The 15,114-nt window shown below is 39.5% G+C and overlaps 2 protein-coding genes across 2 annotated transcripts; one reads left to right on the top strand and one right to left on the bottom strand.

The window, feature by feature from the left end:
- LOC109230610 (putative protein TPRXL) lies at positions 9,629–11,111 on the top strand. The gene has a single exon (XM_019396072.1). The coding sequence runs from the start codon at positions 9,780–9,782 to the stop codon at positions 10,770–10,772; it is 993 nt and encodes a 330-aa protein (XP_019251617.1). The 5' UTR covers positions 9,629–9,779; the 3' UTR covers positions 10,773–11,111.
- Positions 13,835–14,848, bottom strand: LOC109230329 (craniofacial development protein 2-like). Its single transcript, XM_019395839.1, has 3 exons — positions 14,348–14,848; positions 14,139–14,240; positions 13,835–14,080 (listed from the first exon to the last, which is right to left on the bottom strand). The coding sequence occupies exons 1-3, from the start codon at positions 14,846–14,848 to the stop codon at positions 13,835–13,837; spliced, it is 849 nt and encodes a 282-aa protein (XP_019251384.1).

Consider the following 15,114-nt stretch of genomic DNA (forward strand, 5'->3'; position numbering starts at 1 on the left):
CATTATTGGTTGCTTTAATATTGATAGTCAATTGATATGAATATCTCTATATGAAATTTTAGAGAATTAGGTTCCTACTGGCATGGAAATGTATATAATTTTGGTCGTTATAATTGCTGAGAAAATAACTTTTAGTGGCGACATAGATTTGTCGAAAAATTAGTAACTGTTGCGATAAAAAAGTTGCCACTGAAGGTCAATTTCTTTTGCAGCGACTTTAGTCGCTACAGAAAACATTGTGTCTTTCATGGTTAAAACTTTTGTGGCCACTTTAGTCGCTACTAAATGACATTTATAGTGGTGACATAAACTTGCCACTGAACATAAGTATTTTTTGTGGTGCATCTTGTCGCTGCTAAAGGTTAATATATAGTGGCGACCCATCTAATATTTGTTCTTATGGAACAATTTTTGTAGCGTTTTTTCCAACCTTTTGTGGCAACTCTGTCGCCACAAAATATATACTTTTAGTGGCGACTTTAAATGTCGCCACAAATATCCCTCAGTCACAGGTTTACTTGTGGCAAAATAAAAGTCGCCGCTAATAACTTTTAGACTCCTAGAGATTTTGTGGCGACTAAAGTCGCCACAATAAGGTTGATTTCTTGTAGTGATAGTTTCGATGTTGTTTGATGTAATTTGAGACCTCAGGTAGGTCCATGCAATGTTATGGAACTAGTTGGTATGTTTTGACGGGTTCCTTGGGGCCTCGGTTGTGTTCCGGATGGGCTACGGGCAATTTTCTCTTATTTTGGAATGCTGATTGCTGGTGTCTGATGTTATTCTCTGCAATTGCGAAGGTACATCCACGATAGTGAAGGCTGTTTCATTACTGGTCCTTTTTCCTTCTTTTTGTTCTCATGGTTTTGTCCGCGATCATGTGAGTGTTGCTTCTTCGCGTTCACATTTGGTCTTTCGCGTTCGCGTAGTGTTGACCATGCTGGGGTTTCGTGTAGAGCTTTTTGTGCGGGCAGTGTTAGTTCTTTTTCACGATCGCATGCGTGTTTCTGCGATCGCGTAATGCATTTTGAGGCAGTGATTGTCTCTTCTTCGCGATCGCATTTGATTTTACGTGATCGCGATGTGTAATGTCTGGGCATCAGAATATTAATTCCCCAATCGAGGGTTTTGTTCCGTTTATCATCTTTTGAGATAGAGACCTCGGATTTGAGCGATTTTTGAGGGGTTCTGCACGTGTTGGATTGGGGTCAGTGTTCTTCACCCGGAATTGAATATATTTCATGATTCCATAATTATTTTTATCATTAAATTAGTGATCGGAATAGGAGAAAATGATAAATTTTGTGAAAACTTTCAAAAATGTAAAATGATGATTTGATGTCGGAATTTGATATTTTTGGTATGGTTGGACTCGTATCGGAGTGAGTGTTTGGATTTTGTAATTTTTGTCGTGTTCCGAGGTGCGAACCCGGGGTTGACTTTTAGAGTTGTCTTCTTATTATTCTTTAAAGATCGAAGCTTTATTATCCGAAATTGTTTCCTACGAGTTTTATTTATGATATTAAGTTTTTTTGGCTAGATTTGAGCTATCCGAAGGTTGTTTCACACAAGAAGGTCATTTTAGAGTATCGGTCTAGCTTCTTTGAGGTAAGTATCTTGCCTAACTTTTTGTGGGGGAACTACCCCTTAGGATTTGAGTCATTTGTGCTAATTGTGTCATGTGAAGGCAGTGTGCGCGAGGTGACCAGTACGTACTCGGACTTATTTGTGGGAATTTGACCGTCTTAGGCTCTTAGGTTCTTATGTTCACTAAATATGAAGTTGTCTTATCATGTTAATTTTTTCATTTACTAAATTCACCCTTACGTGTCTTATTTGGAGTTGATTGACTAATGTTCTACCCTTGTTGCCAATAAACTCTTACGTGCGGATATGAGATACTGTCACTCCCTTGGCACGTGAGTCGTCCGTGCGGTTATAAATTGTAATGAGGGCACAAGATCCCAGGGGATTAGGGTTCATGAATTGGGATCCGTGAAATGTGACTATGAGATGAAGTACCTCTGGGGAAAATCTTTGAACAAATCTTGTGTGGAAGCGGTTGCTCTTATTGAGTTGTTACTTGTTTTCTTTACATGGAGATTGTTCCTGCTGCTCTGGAGACCCGAGGTAGAGCTGCATCCTAATCGCAGTCCCCGGCATCTCCTTCTATCATATTCATTACTTTATTTGGTTCAGACAATGTATCATATTATCATACTTGTACTCATATGTTAGAGCTCATGACTCAGTGTTACCAGTTTCTGAGGGATTTATGAAACGGTTCGATTTCTATCAATGGTTATTTGGCTTCAGCATTTTTATTATGTAATATATTATTATGTTTTATTTTTTCTATTTATTGGCTTGCCTAACAAGTCATTTAGGCGTCATCATGACTGGTGGTGATTTTAAGTCGTGACAGTTAGCTTTATTCATCAATATTTAGTTTAAATTATGAACCACAGTTTATCATTCCTATGAAGAAGCTAAATTATTTTATCCTCAAGTATTATGAAACCAAAAGAATACAGTAAACAACATCATCTGCTGGAGTTATATGTTATAAGTAATAACTAATTACTATAATTTTTGAACTTACCAGCTCCATCATGCATGCATGTCGTGATTCAGTTGTCGTGACACCCCTTTGGGTAAATCCTGGCTCCGCCGCCACTAACGGAATTAGGAGGTGATTTTAATGAAGATTTACTGGCTGTTTTTTGCGAGGTGTTCAGGGGTGGTGGGAAGCTTTTTATGGTGATCGACTACGAAGCTCCGATATTTACATGGGGTTTGTACCGCCAAGTGAGGAAGAAAGAGGGCCAGTTGCTAAGGTTTTTTGTTAGCTCCTGTTGCTACTACTCTTTTGTTTAGTATGCTATTTAAAAAATGATCTCCATCAATGAGATTCATGTTTTCAGCGAAGACAATAAGTATTTTTTGCGGCTGCTATAGTGCTATGTGCTCTTTAGATGCTAGGCTCTAGTTTTTTTTTAATGTTTGTCGGGGAAGAGAGATAAGAGACATGAGGGAAAGGAAAAAAGAAAAATAAAACTGTGTATCCGAAAAAAGGGTGCGCTTCAAGTCCACTATATCAAATGCACGCTCATTTCAAAAGTCCCTTTGTGCGTATTTTGGCTCATCATGACAACTGACGCCAAAGCCCAAAATCTAGTCCAACTTACACAAATGTCCCAAATAAATCTCAACTTACCAACCTCTAGCCATTAGTCATAGACTTACCAAAACTAGCCAACGAAAATTGAAAAACCAAATAATAGGATTCTTTCTCTCAAAGAATCACATGCAAAAATCACCTTCCATATTTTTAAGCGTGATTAGAAACATTAGATACAAGACGGAAAGGAAATTTCATGGACGGGGTAGCAAATAAGGTGATGAAATACAAAAATCTATACAATATTCCAAAAATCTAAACAAAAAAGAAACTTTTTCAATGAGTATAGTTGAAATTCATTGAAAATATATAGATAAGTCAATATACAAAATTTGAGGAAGATTAGAGGTGATTTGGACTGGTTTTGCATCGAAATTCGTAATTAAATCGAGTTCAAAAAAATCTTCTGCGACACATGTATCAAACATGTATCACGCATGTATCTCACACACATGTATACATGGATATACATGTGATACACAATTGATACAAATATGATACACATGTGATACACAAATGATACATAGTGTGATACACATATCATTTTTTTCATGTTCAGCTTTTATTTCGAATTTTCAATTAAAACCACCTCAAAACTTCACCGAATCATCCCAAAACTGAGATTAAAGCTCTTTAAGTTGTGCTCAATCTATTCTAATAACACCCACTCAAAACAAAGCAAAAATTTGATATTTTTTTTACTACAAATAGCTAATTGGCTAATTTGGCTAATATTAGTAATATTTTATTAATTGGCCAATTTTTATAATGAACTACGACATAGCTGGTAATTTCCCTATATCAAATGCACATCCTCCACGCTGATTTCAACGCAGTCTGCTATTGTAATGGAGATCCACTTACTAAACTCAAAACGTGGTCTCCATCTCCAAATATTTTTTATTATTATTTTATTTATTCTACTATTAAATACGATAATATTTTGGTTCAAATAAGTTGGGATCAGTTATATGGCACTCCATTTAAATTATCTCATATCAATATTATACAAATAAAAAAAAATTAGAAACAAATGTATAAATTTCTGAAAGACTAATTGTATTTTATTTATTAACTATTCTTTTATATTGATAGATCTCTTTTCTTATATTTTCTTGTAAAATGATATTTATTTGATGTTTGCAAACTTTTTTCAACTTCAGTTGGAGGCAAACGTTAGTATCATGCGAAAAAAGAGGAGAAACAAAAGAAGTAGAAGAAGAAAGTAATTCGAAGAGATTCGATACAAAATCAAAATCATATAATTGAGCACTATATTGAGTCCGTTAGTTATAAGCTTAATCAATTTCCAAGTGATACAAAACTGAAGTTATAATTGAATTTTTTATTTTGTATTAAATATAATAAAAAATAAGAAGTTAAATAATAACTCTTTTAAGCCAAATGTATTTTATTCTGGTACTATAAAATTAAGATTTTTGTTTACTTTAAAAAAGATGTAACAGACACTACTAGAAATCCGGAAAAAAGCGACTAAAGTTGGTCGCTTACAGGTCACAAAGCGACCAAAAAGCGTCCAAATGGGGCTGGTCGCTATTTTGCTGGTCCCTTTACCTTAGAGACCAAAGTTGGTCGCTATTTTGCTGGTCTCTTTACCTTAGAGACCAAAGTTGGTCGCTAATTAGCGACCAACTTTGGTCTCTAAGGTAAAAGGACCAAATATTCCGGATAAACAACATACCGACCAACTTTGGTCGCTTTAACATTTTAATAATATAAATTTAGTGACAAAATTTTGTCTCTAAATTTAAATTACATTTTTTTATTTATTATTAATCAAAATATAGCGACCAACTTTGGTCTGTAAACCAAATATTATAATTTCAAATCTGGAAAATAGCGACCAAAGTTGGTCACTCTTTTTCAAATTTTTTAATTTTTTCTGGGCAATAGCGACCAAAATTGGTCGCTAATTTCAAGAATTTAATTATTTTTTAAACTTAAGCGACCAAAATTGGTCGCTATTGTCCAGATTTTTTTTTAATAAAATAGCGACCAAAGTTGGTCGCTTTTCAGGAAATCTGGGTTAATTAGCGACCAACCTTGGTCGCTATTGCCCAGAAAATATTTTTTTTAAATAGAAAAGCGACCAAAGTTGGTCGCTTTTCTGGGTATAATTTTGGCAAAAACTGCCTGTTTTGGCAGCTACACCATCTGCCAGCATACCAAATTCTCTATTACAATCAACAACAACAACAAATACCAACAACAACACAACAACAACAACAACAATAACATTAACAACAACATTAAAACCAACAAAGTATAAAGTTCAATAGAACTAACAAATTAAGCTAACAAAACTAAGTTAACGCTTATTACAAGCCCATTCGAAAATCGGTTCTATTTGTCTAGTTTAAAGTATATAAAAGTCAATGAGTGTATTGTACATCATTATCATCACCGTCTGATGAGCTTTCATCACCACGACGGTATACAGAAGGGTCTACTTGTCGAGGATGGGAAGAACGATCACGGGGAGGACGGGAGGAACGAGCATGGGGAGGACGGGAGGAACGAGCACAGGGAAGTCGAGCCTCTGGCGATGACTCACGAGACCGGGGAATCGGAAAACTTCCAGAAGCTAGGAGAGATTTGAGCTGCTCTTGCATGCCCTGGCACTGAGCTTGCATGCCCATGTACTGAGCATCTCTAATTTTTTCTCTTTCCTTGGCCGCTTCTAGCTCGGATGTGAGCTTTGTCACAGTCTCCCGCATAGCAGAGAGGCTCTCCCCATCAAGTTGCTCGCCTTGCGAGGAAGTCCTTATTCCTTGCATTCCACACTTATAGCGATGGAATTTCTTAGTAGGAAGCCCGTATACCTTCCCCCATTTTGGAAGCAGCCTCCGTCCACATTCTTTCAGCATCTTCGTCCGAAGGTTGGATTGGCTCGCCCGACTCATTAGGTGGCTGACTGCGTATGAATTCCTCCAAACCGAGCTCTCTAGGTCCAAATATGAAATAGAGATGAAACCCTCGATCTAAGCCCTTTTCTGCCCAGCGATTTCGCATGTGTGGCTTTACTGTCGCACATGCGATGTCGTACCAGCGAAAATTCCATCGCAGGTGCGGCTCCAACTAATTCCATGAGACTCCGCTTCTGTGGACAAATGGCTCGCACCTGCGACCCCGCTTCTGCGGAGACTAGACCGCACCTGCGGTCCTGCACAAGTCCTTCCAAAATTTCGCTTCTGCGGAAGAAAAGTTCGCACCTGCGCCCAGGTGTCCGCACCTGCGAACCCAGACCTGGGTTGCCCCTTTCCGCTTCTACGCTTCACCACTTGCACCAGCGAGTCCGTACCTGCGGCCATTCCCACCGCAGGTGCGATAACACCAGAATTGTTGATGCTTCAGCAAAAATGATCAAGTCCAAATTGGTTCCGAATTCAATCTGAATCACACCCGGAGGCCCCAGGACTCTGTCCGAATATACCAAAATGTTCCAAAACACATAATGGACCTACTCGAGGACAAAAATCACATCAAACAACATCAATTCAATGAATCGCAATCCAATTCAAGCCTATTGAAACTATGAACTTCTGACTTCCAAAACTAACGCCGAATCATACCAAAAAAACTCCGATTGACCTTAAATTTTGCACACAAGTCATAAAATGACATGACAGACCTATTCCAACTTCCGGAATCAAAATCCAACCCTGATATCAATAAAGTCAACTCTCGGTCAAACTTCTCAACCTTCCAAACCTTCAACTTTCTAACTTTCGCCAATTCAAGTCGAAACGACCTACGAACTTCCAAATCAACATCCGGGCATGCTCCTAAGTCCAAAATCACCATACGGAGCTATTGGAACTGTCAAAACTCCATTCCGGAGTCATCTATGTAAAAGTTAAACTACGGTCTACTCTTTCAACTTAAGCCTCTGACTTAGGGACTATGTGTCATATTTTACTCCGAAACTCGCCTAAAACTAAAACCAAACACCTTGGCAAATTACATAACCAAGATACATAAAGGAGGTTAATTAAAACCTTCGGATAGTGGGAGATTAATTAAAACCTTCGGATAATTAAAGATTTTGGATGCCTGAACACCCCAAAACGTGGCAGCACCCCCTTCCCATCTAATGACTCTTAATATAGAGTGAAAGGTGTCACATTTTAAGGAATAAATGTGACACAAGTATTGAAAGGTGGGGCCCACACCATCAAGACTAAGATTCATTCTCCAATTCAAAAATGAAGGTGTATTATATCCGTAAAGGCTTCGGCAAGATAACTTCATGAAAGCAACAGTGCGATTCCATAGATTCTTCAACAATTCAAGACGTAAGATTTCATAGGTTCTTCGACAATTCAAAACGTGAGATTTGCAATTACAAGGGAGTACGGTGCAATCTTTCTCAAGAATATCATAAGGATTTTTTCTTATTCCGATTTTGTCGTCACGTGTTTTGTCGCAATTAACGCGTGTTAGAGGGATTGTCAAGAGAATCGGTTCAAGTATGTTAAGTCTATCCCTTCTTTCTTTTTGACATGATCCGTACGATACAAACGAAACGAGCAAATCCACAACTTTCATAAACGACTCTATTCATAGAATTACTAAGGATGCCTATGTTCTTGATCTCCCATGTGAATTATCATTATATCTTCTATTCATGGGTCTCGGAAAATACGTAGTTAATAAAGTTATCCGAAAGGTATAATAATCTTATAACATTCCGAGAAAATCTTATTATGGTATTTCTTATGTATTTCATTCACTTATACATGTACATTGACCCATGACTAGATGGCGTTATATACGCGTATATTATATGTATAGGGGATATGGGAAATGGTTACGGCGTTATATACGCACCACCACCTGATCAGCTAGTATATGTTGATAATTTTGCCCACAGTGGACGAGATGATATGATGGGATACCCTCAGAGGCTTGATGATGTTACGAACACCTATACCTATGCATGACACGATATTATGTTTCAGGATTTATAAAGCTATTTAGACTTACATGCAGAATTCTTTATTGCATGTTTCATCTATGTCATTTATGTACTGATTTTCATGCCTTACATACTCAGTATATTATTCGTACTGACGCTCTATTCTCGGGGCTTGCGTTTCATGCCCGCAGGTGCGGGTAGACAAGCTGACGGTCCCCCTTTTTAGGATCCTTGAGCAGCGAAAGTGGGTGTGCTCCATTTGATCCGGAGCTGCTTTGGATTTTGGTACAATATGTTTGTATACATATATGGGTATGACGGGGCCCAGTCCCGTTCTTGTACAGTTGTATATTCTGTTAGAGGTCTTTAGACAGTCATGTATAGTTGGGTAGTATGTGGCCTTGTCGGCTTCCAGTTTTGAATATGTAGTTGTCTATAGCAGCCTTGTCGGCTCGCCCTACGTATTTCGCACGTGTATGTATATATGTCTTTTGGACAGGTTTCCTCACGTATGATATTCTCGTGGTTCAGCAGATGTTATTCATGTTTATATATTAGACGCATGCTTAAGGGTGTTCGACAGGTAGGACTTGACCACTCGTCATGGCCCATCTATTTGGATCGTGACATAACTAATCCCATGAGATATATTCTTGGACCCCTAAAAGATACAACTTAATATATTATGGCAAGTTAGCGGTTACTAGTTTGAATTCTAGCATACACGTTAAATATATACTCATATCTCAATATAGTTTAAACATGAAACCTCTTAGTCTACATAACTTAGTAGAATTCTTTTTTTTTTTTCTTTTGGTAGAAGAATTCATTTGTTATCTACATTTTATTTTTACTAATGTACCTTGTTGTTTTTCCTTAGAATATCCAATTCAGCTTCTGAATCACTTCCTCGTCAAACAAACCACAAACTATAAGTTTTCAAAATTTTAGACATTATCAAATTAATATTTCAATATATACGTTAGAATTTTTTTTAATTGTAATGATTAAATATTAGTAAATATTTGCCTCTTTGATGACATTTTTTCAACACTATGTATTATTCTCTATTTCAACTAAAAAGAGCTTCGAGCGTGTTATTAATTTAAGGTAATTCAAATAAGTTAACTAGTAATTTGATTTAGGCTCTCAAGAAATTGAGTTAGCTCGATTTAGGAAAATCAAACTCAGTCATTAATATAATACGTAAGGAGTAGCAGCTTTGTGAAGGAAAAAATAATAATTAAAAATATTCAAAATGCAATAAGAAATTAACAATATTTTCCTAGACCGGACTCCTGCATAAAGTAAAAGTAGAAGCCAACCAAGTAAAGAGTACAATACTTGGTTAAGGTTTCAATTTGCACATTTCTAAAGGCAGAAAGGAAAAGTGAAAAAAAAAAAACTCATCATTTTGCTTCATATAACCGTTATATAACGGATATCCATTATACCCGGCTACATAATTCAAATATATTTGGTGAAAAGCAAAAGCTTCCACCTTTACACTTTTTCCCTCCTCCCCAATATTGAACTATGCTTTCCACGTTCATATAATATATTAATTCTTATAAAAGACTTATCAACGTTTACCATTCAAACATTTTCCCATCAATTCTATTCTTCTTCTATTTCTCAAATCCTCCCACATTTCCCACTATGGGTTCTTGCATTAGTAAATGCAACCCCCAAAAAGATTTCCATGAAGAAGATAATCACCTTGACAACCATGAATGTGTTAAAGATAAGCTTGTGATTTCACAAGCTCCCATATCTCCAAAAATTTCTCTTCCTCCTCCTTCTTCTTCTTCTTGTTCTTCTTCAACTATTCAAAAACGCGTCTCTTCTTCTCCTTCTTCATCTTCTTCAGTATCGCTTTCTTCGTTTTCCTCTATTGTGACTAACACTACATTATCTTCATCTTTGTCGTCGTCTTCTTCCTCCTCTTCATCCTCTTGTTTCAAGGATCGTTCTTTCTCGAACGACTTCTTATTATCTTGTGCCCAAGAACACGATCGTATACTTGACATCAAGAAGATAAATAAAGGAAGTGCTTGTGTTAGTCAAAATATTTCATCAACCATGTCTTCAAGTAGCAAGACGAAATGTCCGCGATCATCATCATCATCATCCTCTTTGTCGAAACCACCAAGTCCTCGAAGAGAGTGCAATTCGACAACCCCTAAGAAAAGGCCACGTGCCAATTCGCCAACAATAGTTCGACAAAAGAGTTTTAGAAAAGAACCTGATCAACTAGTCAAGGGAGGGAATATTGGTAATACTTCAAATGTTACTTCTACATATCATCATTTTCCTAGTGCTAGAACAACTCTTAAATCACCATCTCCAAGTCGAAGATTTCCTTCGAATTTGAACGGTGACAGCTCGTTTAGAAGATCGGTTGTTTCCAAAGGGAATAATGGGAATATTTTATCAAGATCGTCATCTTTGAGAAGAGATAACCATATCAATAATAATCAGCCAGCAATTACTCCAAAACGTGAAGGAAAAATGAGAAATGCACTACAGGTTTCTCCAAAGATTGATGAAATGGAAATTGGAGAAGTAAAGTCAAGTCACGATTTGGACTCCTTTCTCATGGAGGATATTAACAATCCTCTTATTGCCTTGGATTGTTTTATTTTTCTCTAGAGCGAGATCTCTTTGTACAAAAAAAAAAAAATCTCTTTTTTGTTTAAGTTTTTTTTTTCTTTTCTTTTCTTTCTTTGGGTCTCAAGAGGAGTTGAACCCATAATTTAATTAAGCCAAGAATTTTAATGGTGAAAGTATGGGACTTTCTACCATGTTAAGACTTGTCTTGTTGGAACGACAAGCATGTTGATAGCGTGTGATTTATATTTCACGTTTACAATTTTTTAATAATTGCTGTATATTCCTTTAAAACTATCATTTCGATAGGAGATAAAAGGAAAGATTTGTGGTGTTTGTTTGCATTCTTTGATTGAAATGGGTATGCTTGTTCTGAATGTGTATACTTTATCACCCAGTGTTATTTCTCTTTCATAAAGAAAATGAATGCTTGTGCAGTATATTATTTTTCGCTTTTTCTTTTATTTTTATTTTTATTTTTATTTTTGAAAGTCTTAATTTACTTTTTTGTTCACTACGACAGCTAGGTTGGTTGGTCTTGGATAATGACCATTCAATATGCAAATCTCTTGCCAAGTGTCAACTGTCAACTACATCATTCTGTAATTAGTTTTTAGAAATAGGCGTTTGATTTTTATGAAAAGCATATTTCGGCTGTTTCCTACTACTCTTCCCCCACTATGTTGTTGATGGATAGATTTTGTAAAGTCAAACGAAATACAAGTACAACAATCAAGTTGAATTTTTCCAAGAATATGGTTTGAATATTTTGAGACGAAGAAGAGAAGTAATTAAACTGCTGGAAAATAAAATTCGGTGTATGTACATTTAGGAGGCAAATGGCAGGTATTTATATAATACCGTTAGAATCTGCTAAGATAATTATATCTCACCAGACATAACTCCTCCTAATAGATACTACTTTAAAAGTGATTTCTTACGACAACAACAACTACCCAGTAAAATCCCATAAAGTGGGGTCTGGAGAGGGTAATGTGTACGCAGACCTTACCCCTACCCCGATAGGGCAGAGAGGCTGTTTCCGATAGACCCTCGGCTCAGAAAGACGAAAATAAAAACAAGAAAAGACAATTCATTAGTAACTGCAGTAGAAACCGTAATAGTAACAGAAGCATAACAACCAAAAGATAAATAACATGCAATAACAGTAATCAATATCCGAGACCCGGGCTAAGATAAACAGCAAGGATAGTGTGTGCTTAAACTGCAAGCCATCTAAGATCAACCCTAATCCTACCCCGCCTCACCGGGTATGAAGTAGGAAAGCTCTACTACCCCCTAACCTACAACCCTAATGTTTGACCTCCAGACCTTCCTATCAAGGGCCATGTCCTCGGAACTCTGCAGTCGTACCATGTCCTGCCTAATCACCTCTCCCCAGTACTTCTTAGGCCTCCCTCTACCTCTTCTCATACCCAACACGGCCAACCGCTCACATCTCCTCACCGGAGCATCAAGGCTTCTCCTCCGCACGTGCCCGAACCATCTGAGCCTCGCTTCCCGCATCTTGTCATCCACAGGTGCCACGCCCACCTTATTCCGAATATCTTCATTCCTAATCTTGTCTATCCTAGTGTGCCCGCACATCCACCTCAGCATCCTCATCTCTGCTACCTTCATCCTCTGGATATGGGAGTTCTTAACCGGCCAACACTCTGCCCCATACAACATGACCGGTCTAACCACAGCTCTATAGAACTTACCTTTGAGTATCGGTGGCACTTTCTTGTCACACAAGACTCCAGATGCAAGCCTCCATTTCATCCAGCCCGCCCCTATACAGTGAGTGACGTCCTCGTCGATCTCTCCGTCCCCCTGAATCATCGACCCAAGGTACTTGAAGCTATCTCTCTTGGGGATTGCCTGTGATCCAAGCATCACGTCCCTGCCTACTTCCCTCGACTCAACGCTAAACTTGCACTCCAGGTACTCCGTCTTAGACATGCTCAATTTGAAACCCTTAGACTCGAGGGTCTGTCTCCAAACCTCCAACCTCTCGTTAACACCGACCCTCGTCTCATCAATTAGGACTATGTCATCAGCAAATAACATACACCATGGCACATCCCCTTGAATATGGTGTGTCAGTGCATCCATCACCAAGGCAAATACGAACGGGCTAAGTGCAGAGCCTTAGTGTAATCCCATAACAACCGGGAAATGCTCCGAGTCGCCTCCCACAGTCCTAACCTTAGTCTTAGCTCCATCATACATGTCCTTGATCGCTCATATGTAGGCTCTCGGCACGCCTTTTGCCTCAAGACATCTCCAGAGCACCTCCCTAAGGACCTTGTCATATGCTTTCTCCAAGTCAATAAACACCATGTGCAGATCATTCTTCTTATCCCCATACTGTTCCACCAGCCTCCTAATAAGGTGGATAGCTTCCATAGTGGAGCGACCCGGCATGAACCCATACTGGTTGTCGGATATAGACGTCGTCTTCCTCATCCTCGCCTCCACCACCCTCTCCCAGACTTTCATGGTATGGCTAAGTAACTTGATACCCCTATAATTGTTACAACACTGGATATCACCTTTGTTCTTGAACAATGGTACAACTGTACTCGACCTCCATCCTCCGGCATCCTCTTCGTCCTAAAAATAACATTGAACAACCCAGTCAGCTACTCCAGTCCTGCTCTACCCACACACTTCCAAAACTCAGCCGGAATCTCGTCTGGACCGGTCGCTCTACCCCTACTCATCTTACGCAAAGCCCCCACGACCTCCTCCACCTTAATGCGCCTGCAATACCTAAAATCTCGAAGACTCTCCAAATGCCCCAAATCCCCTAGCGCTATATCCCGGTCCCCCTCCTCGTTTTGAAGACCATAGAAGTACGTCTGTCATCTCTGCTTAATCTGGGACTCTCCCATCAATACTCTACCATCCTCGTCTTTGATGCACCTTACTTGGTCCAGATCCCGGGCCTTCCTCTCCCTCGCTTTAGCCAGGCGAAACAACTTTCTGTCCCCGCCTTTTTCCCCCAATTCCTCGTATAGATGACCAGACGCTGCATTCTTAGCCTCCGTGACCGCCAGCTTTTCCTCTTTCCTCGCCACCTTGTACCTCTCTCTATTTTATCTCCTCTCCTCCTCGCTTGTGCTTCCTGCCAACTTCCCGTACGCTACCTTCTTTGCCTCCACTTTACCTTGCACTACGTCATTCCACCACCAGCCGCCTTGGTGCCTGCCAGAAAAACCCTGCGATATCCCTAGCACCTCTTTCGCCACCTGCCTCATGTAGTTCGCCGTCGTTGACCACATAGTGCTCGCGTCTCCACTACTCCTCCAAGCTCCCATAGCGGATAACCTTCCCTCCAACTCCTGTGCTTTATCCTTGGTTAAAGCTCCCTATCTAATCCTCGGTTGGCCACGAGCATACCTCTTCTTCCTCTTCATCATAATGCCGATATCCATCACTAAGAACCTGTGCTGAGTCGCGAGGGTCTCTCCCGGGATAACTTTGCAATCCTTGCACAACCCTCTATCAAACCTTCTCAGGAGAAGGTAATCAATCTGAGTCTTCACCGCCGAACTTTGGAAAGTAACCAGATGCTCCTACCTCTTCGGAAAAGTCGAGTTCGCAATCACCAGGTCGAAAGACTTAGCGAAGTCTAACGGCGAATTACCTCCTCCGTTCCTATCCCCAAGGCCAAAGCTACCATGCACCTCGCCATAACTACCAGCAGCTGACCCAATATGGCCATTAAAATCCCCTCCAATAAATAACCTTTCAGTAGGTGGAATACTACGCACAATATCGTCCAAACCCTCCCAAAAGCGCCTCTTAACCTCCTCGTCCAAGCCCTCTTGCGGCGCGTAAGCGCTAACGACATTGAGGGTGCGCTCACCAATCACCAACTTAATAAACATTAGCCTATCATTCACTCGCCTAACCTCAACCACAGACTCTCGAAGATCCCTATCCACCAAGATACCCACTCCATTCTTACCCTTCACGACTCCAGAGTACCACAACTTATACCCGACGACGTTCCTCGCCTTCGACCCTGCCCACCTAGTCTCCTGGACACAAGCTATATTAACCTTCCTTTTCTGGACAATCTTTGCCAACTCAATAGACTTACCCATCAGCGTGCCTATGTTCCACGACCCGATCCTCAACCTACAAGCTCCATCTTTCCCCTAACCCTCCTTGCCTCCCGACCCATCCACTGACCCCCTCCCTACCCCCCTTCTCACCCCCGGCACCCCTCGAGGACACGACCTTACTCGACCATCCCAGACCACAACTACTATACCTATGACAAACTCCAGAAAACACTAACACAGACCCAAACAAGAAAATAACAGGTAGCAACTACAAGTACTCTAATAATATGCTTAAAGTGATGCTA

Source organism: Nicotiana attenuata, chromosome 7, assembly GCF_001879085.1.
Source record: "Nicotiana attenuata strain UT chromosome 7, NIATTr2, whole genome shotgun sequence".
Classification (NCBI taxonomy): Eukaryota; Viridiplantae; Streptophyta; class Magnoliopsida; order Solanales; family Solanaceae; genus Nicotiana; species Nicotiana attenuata.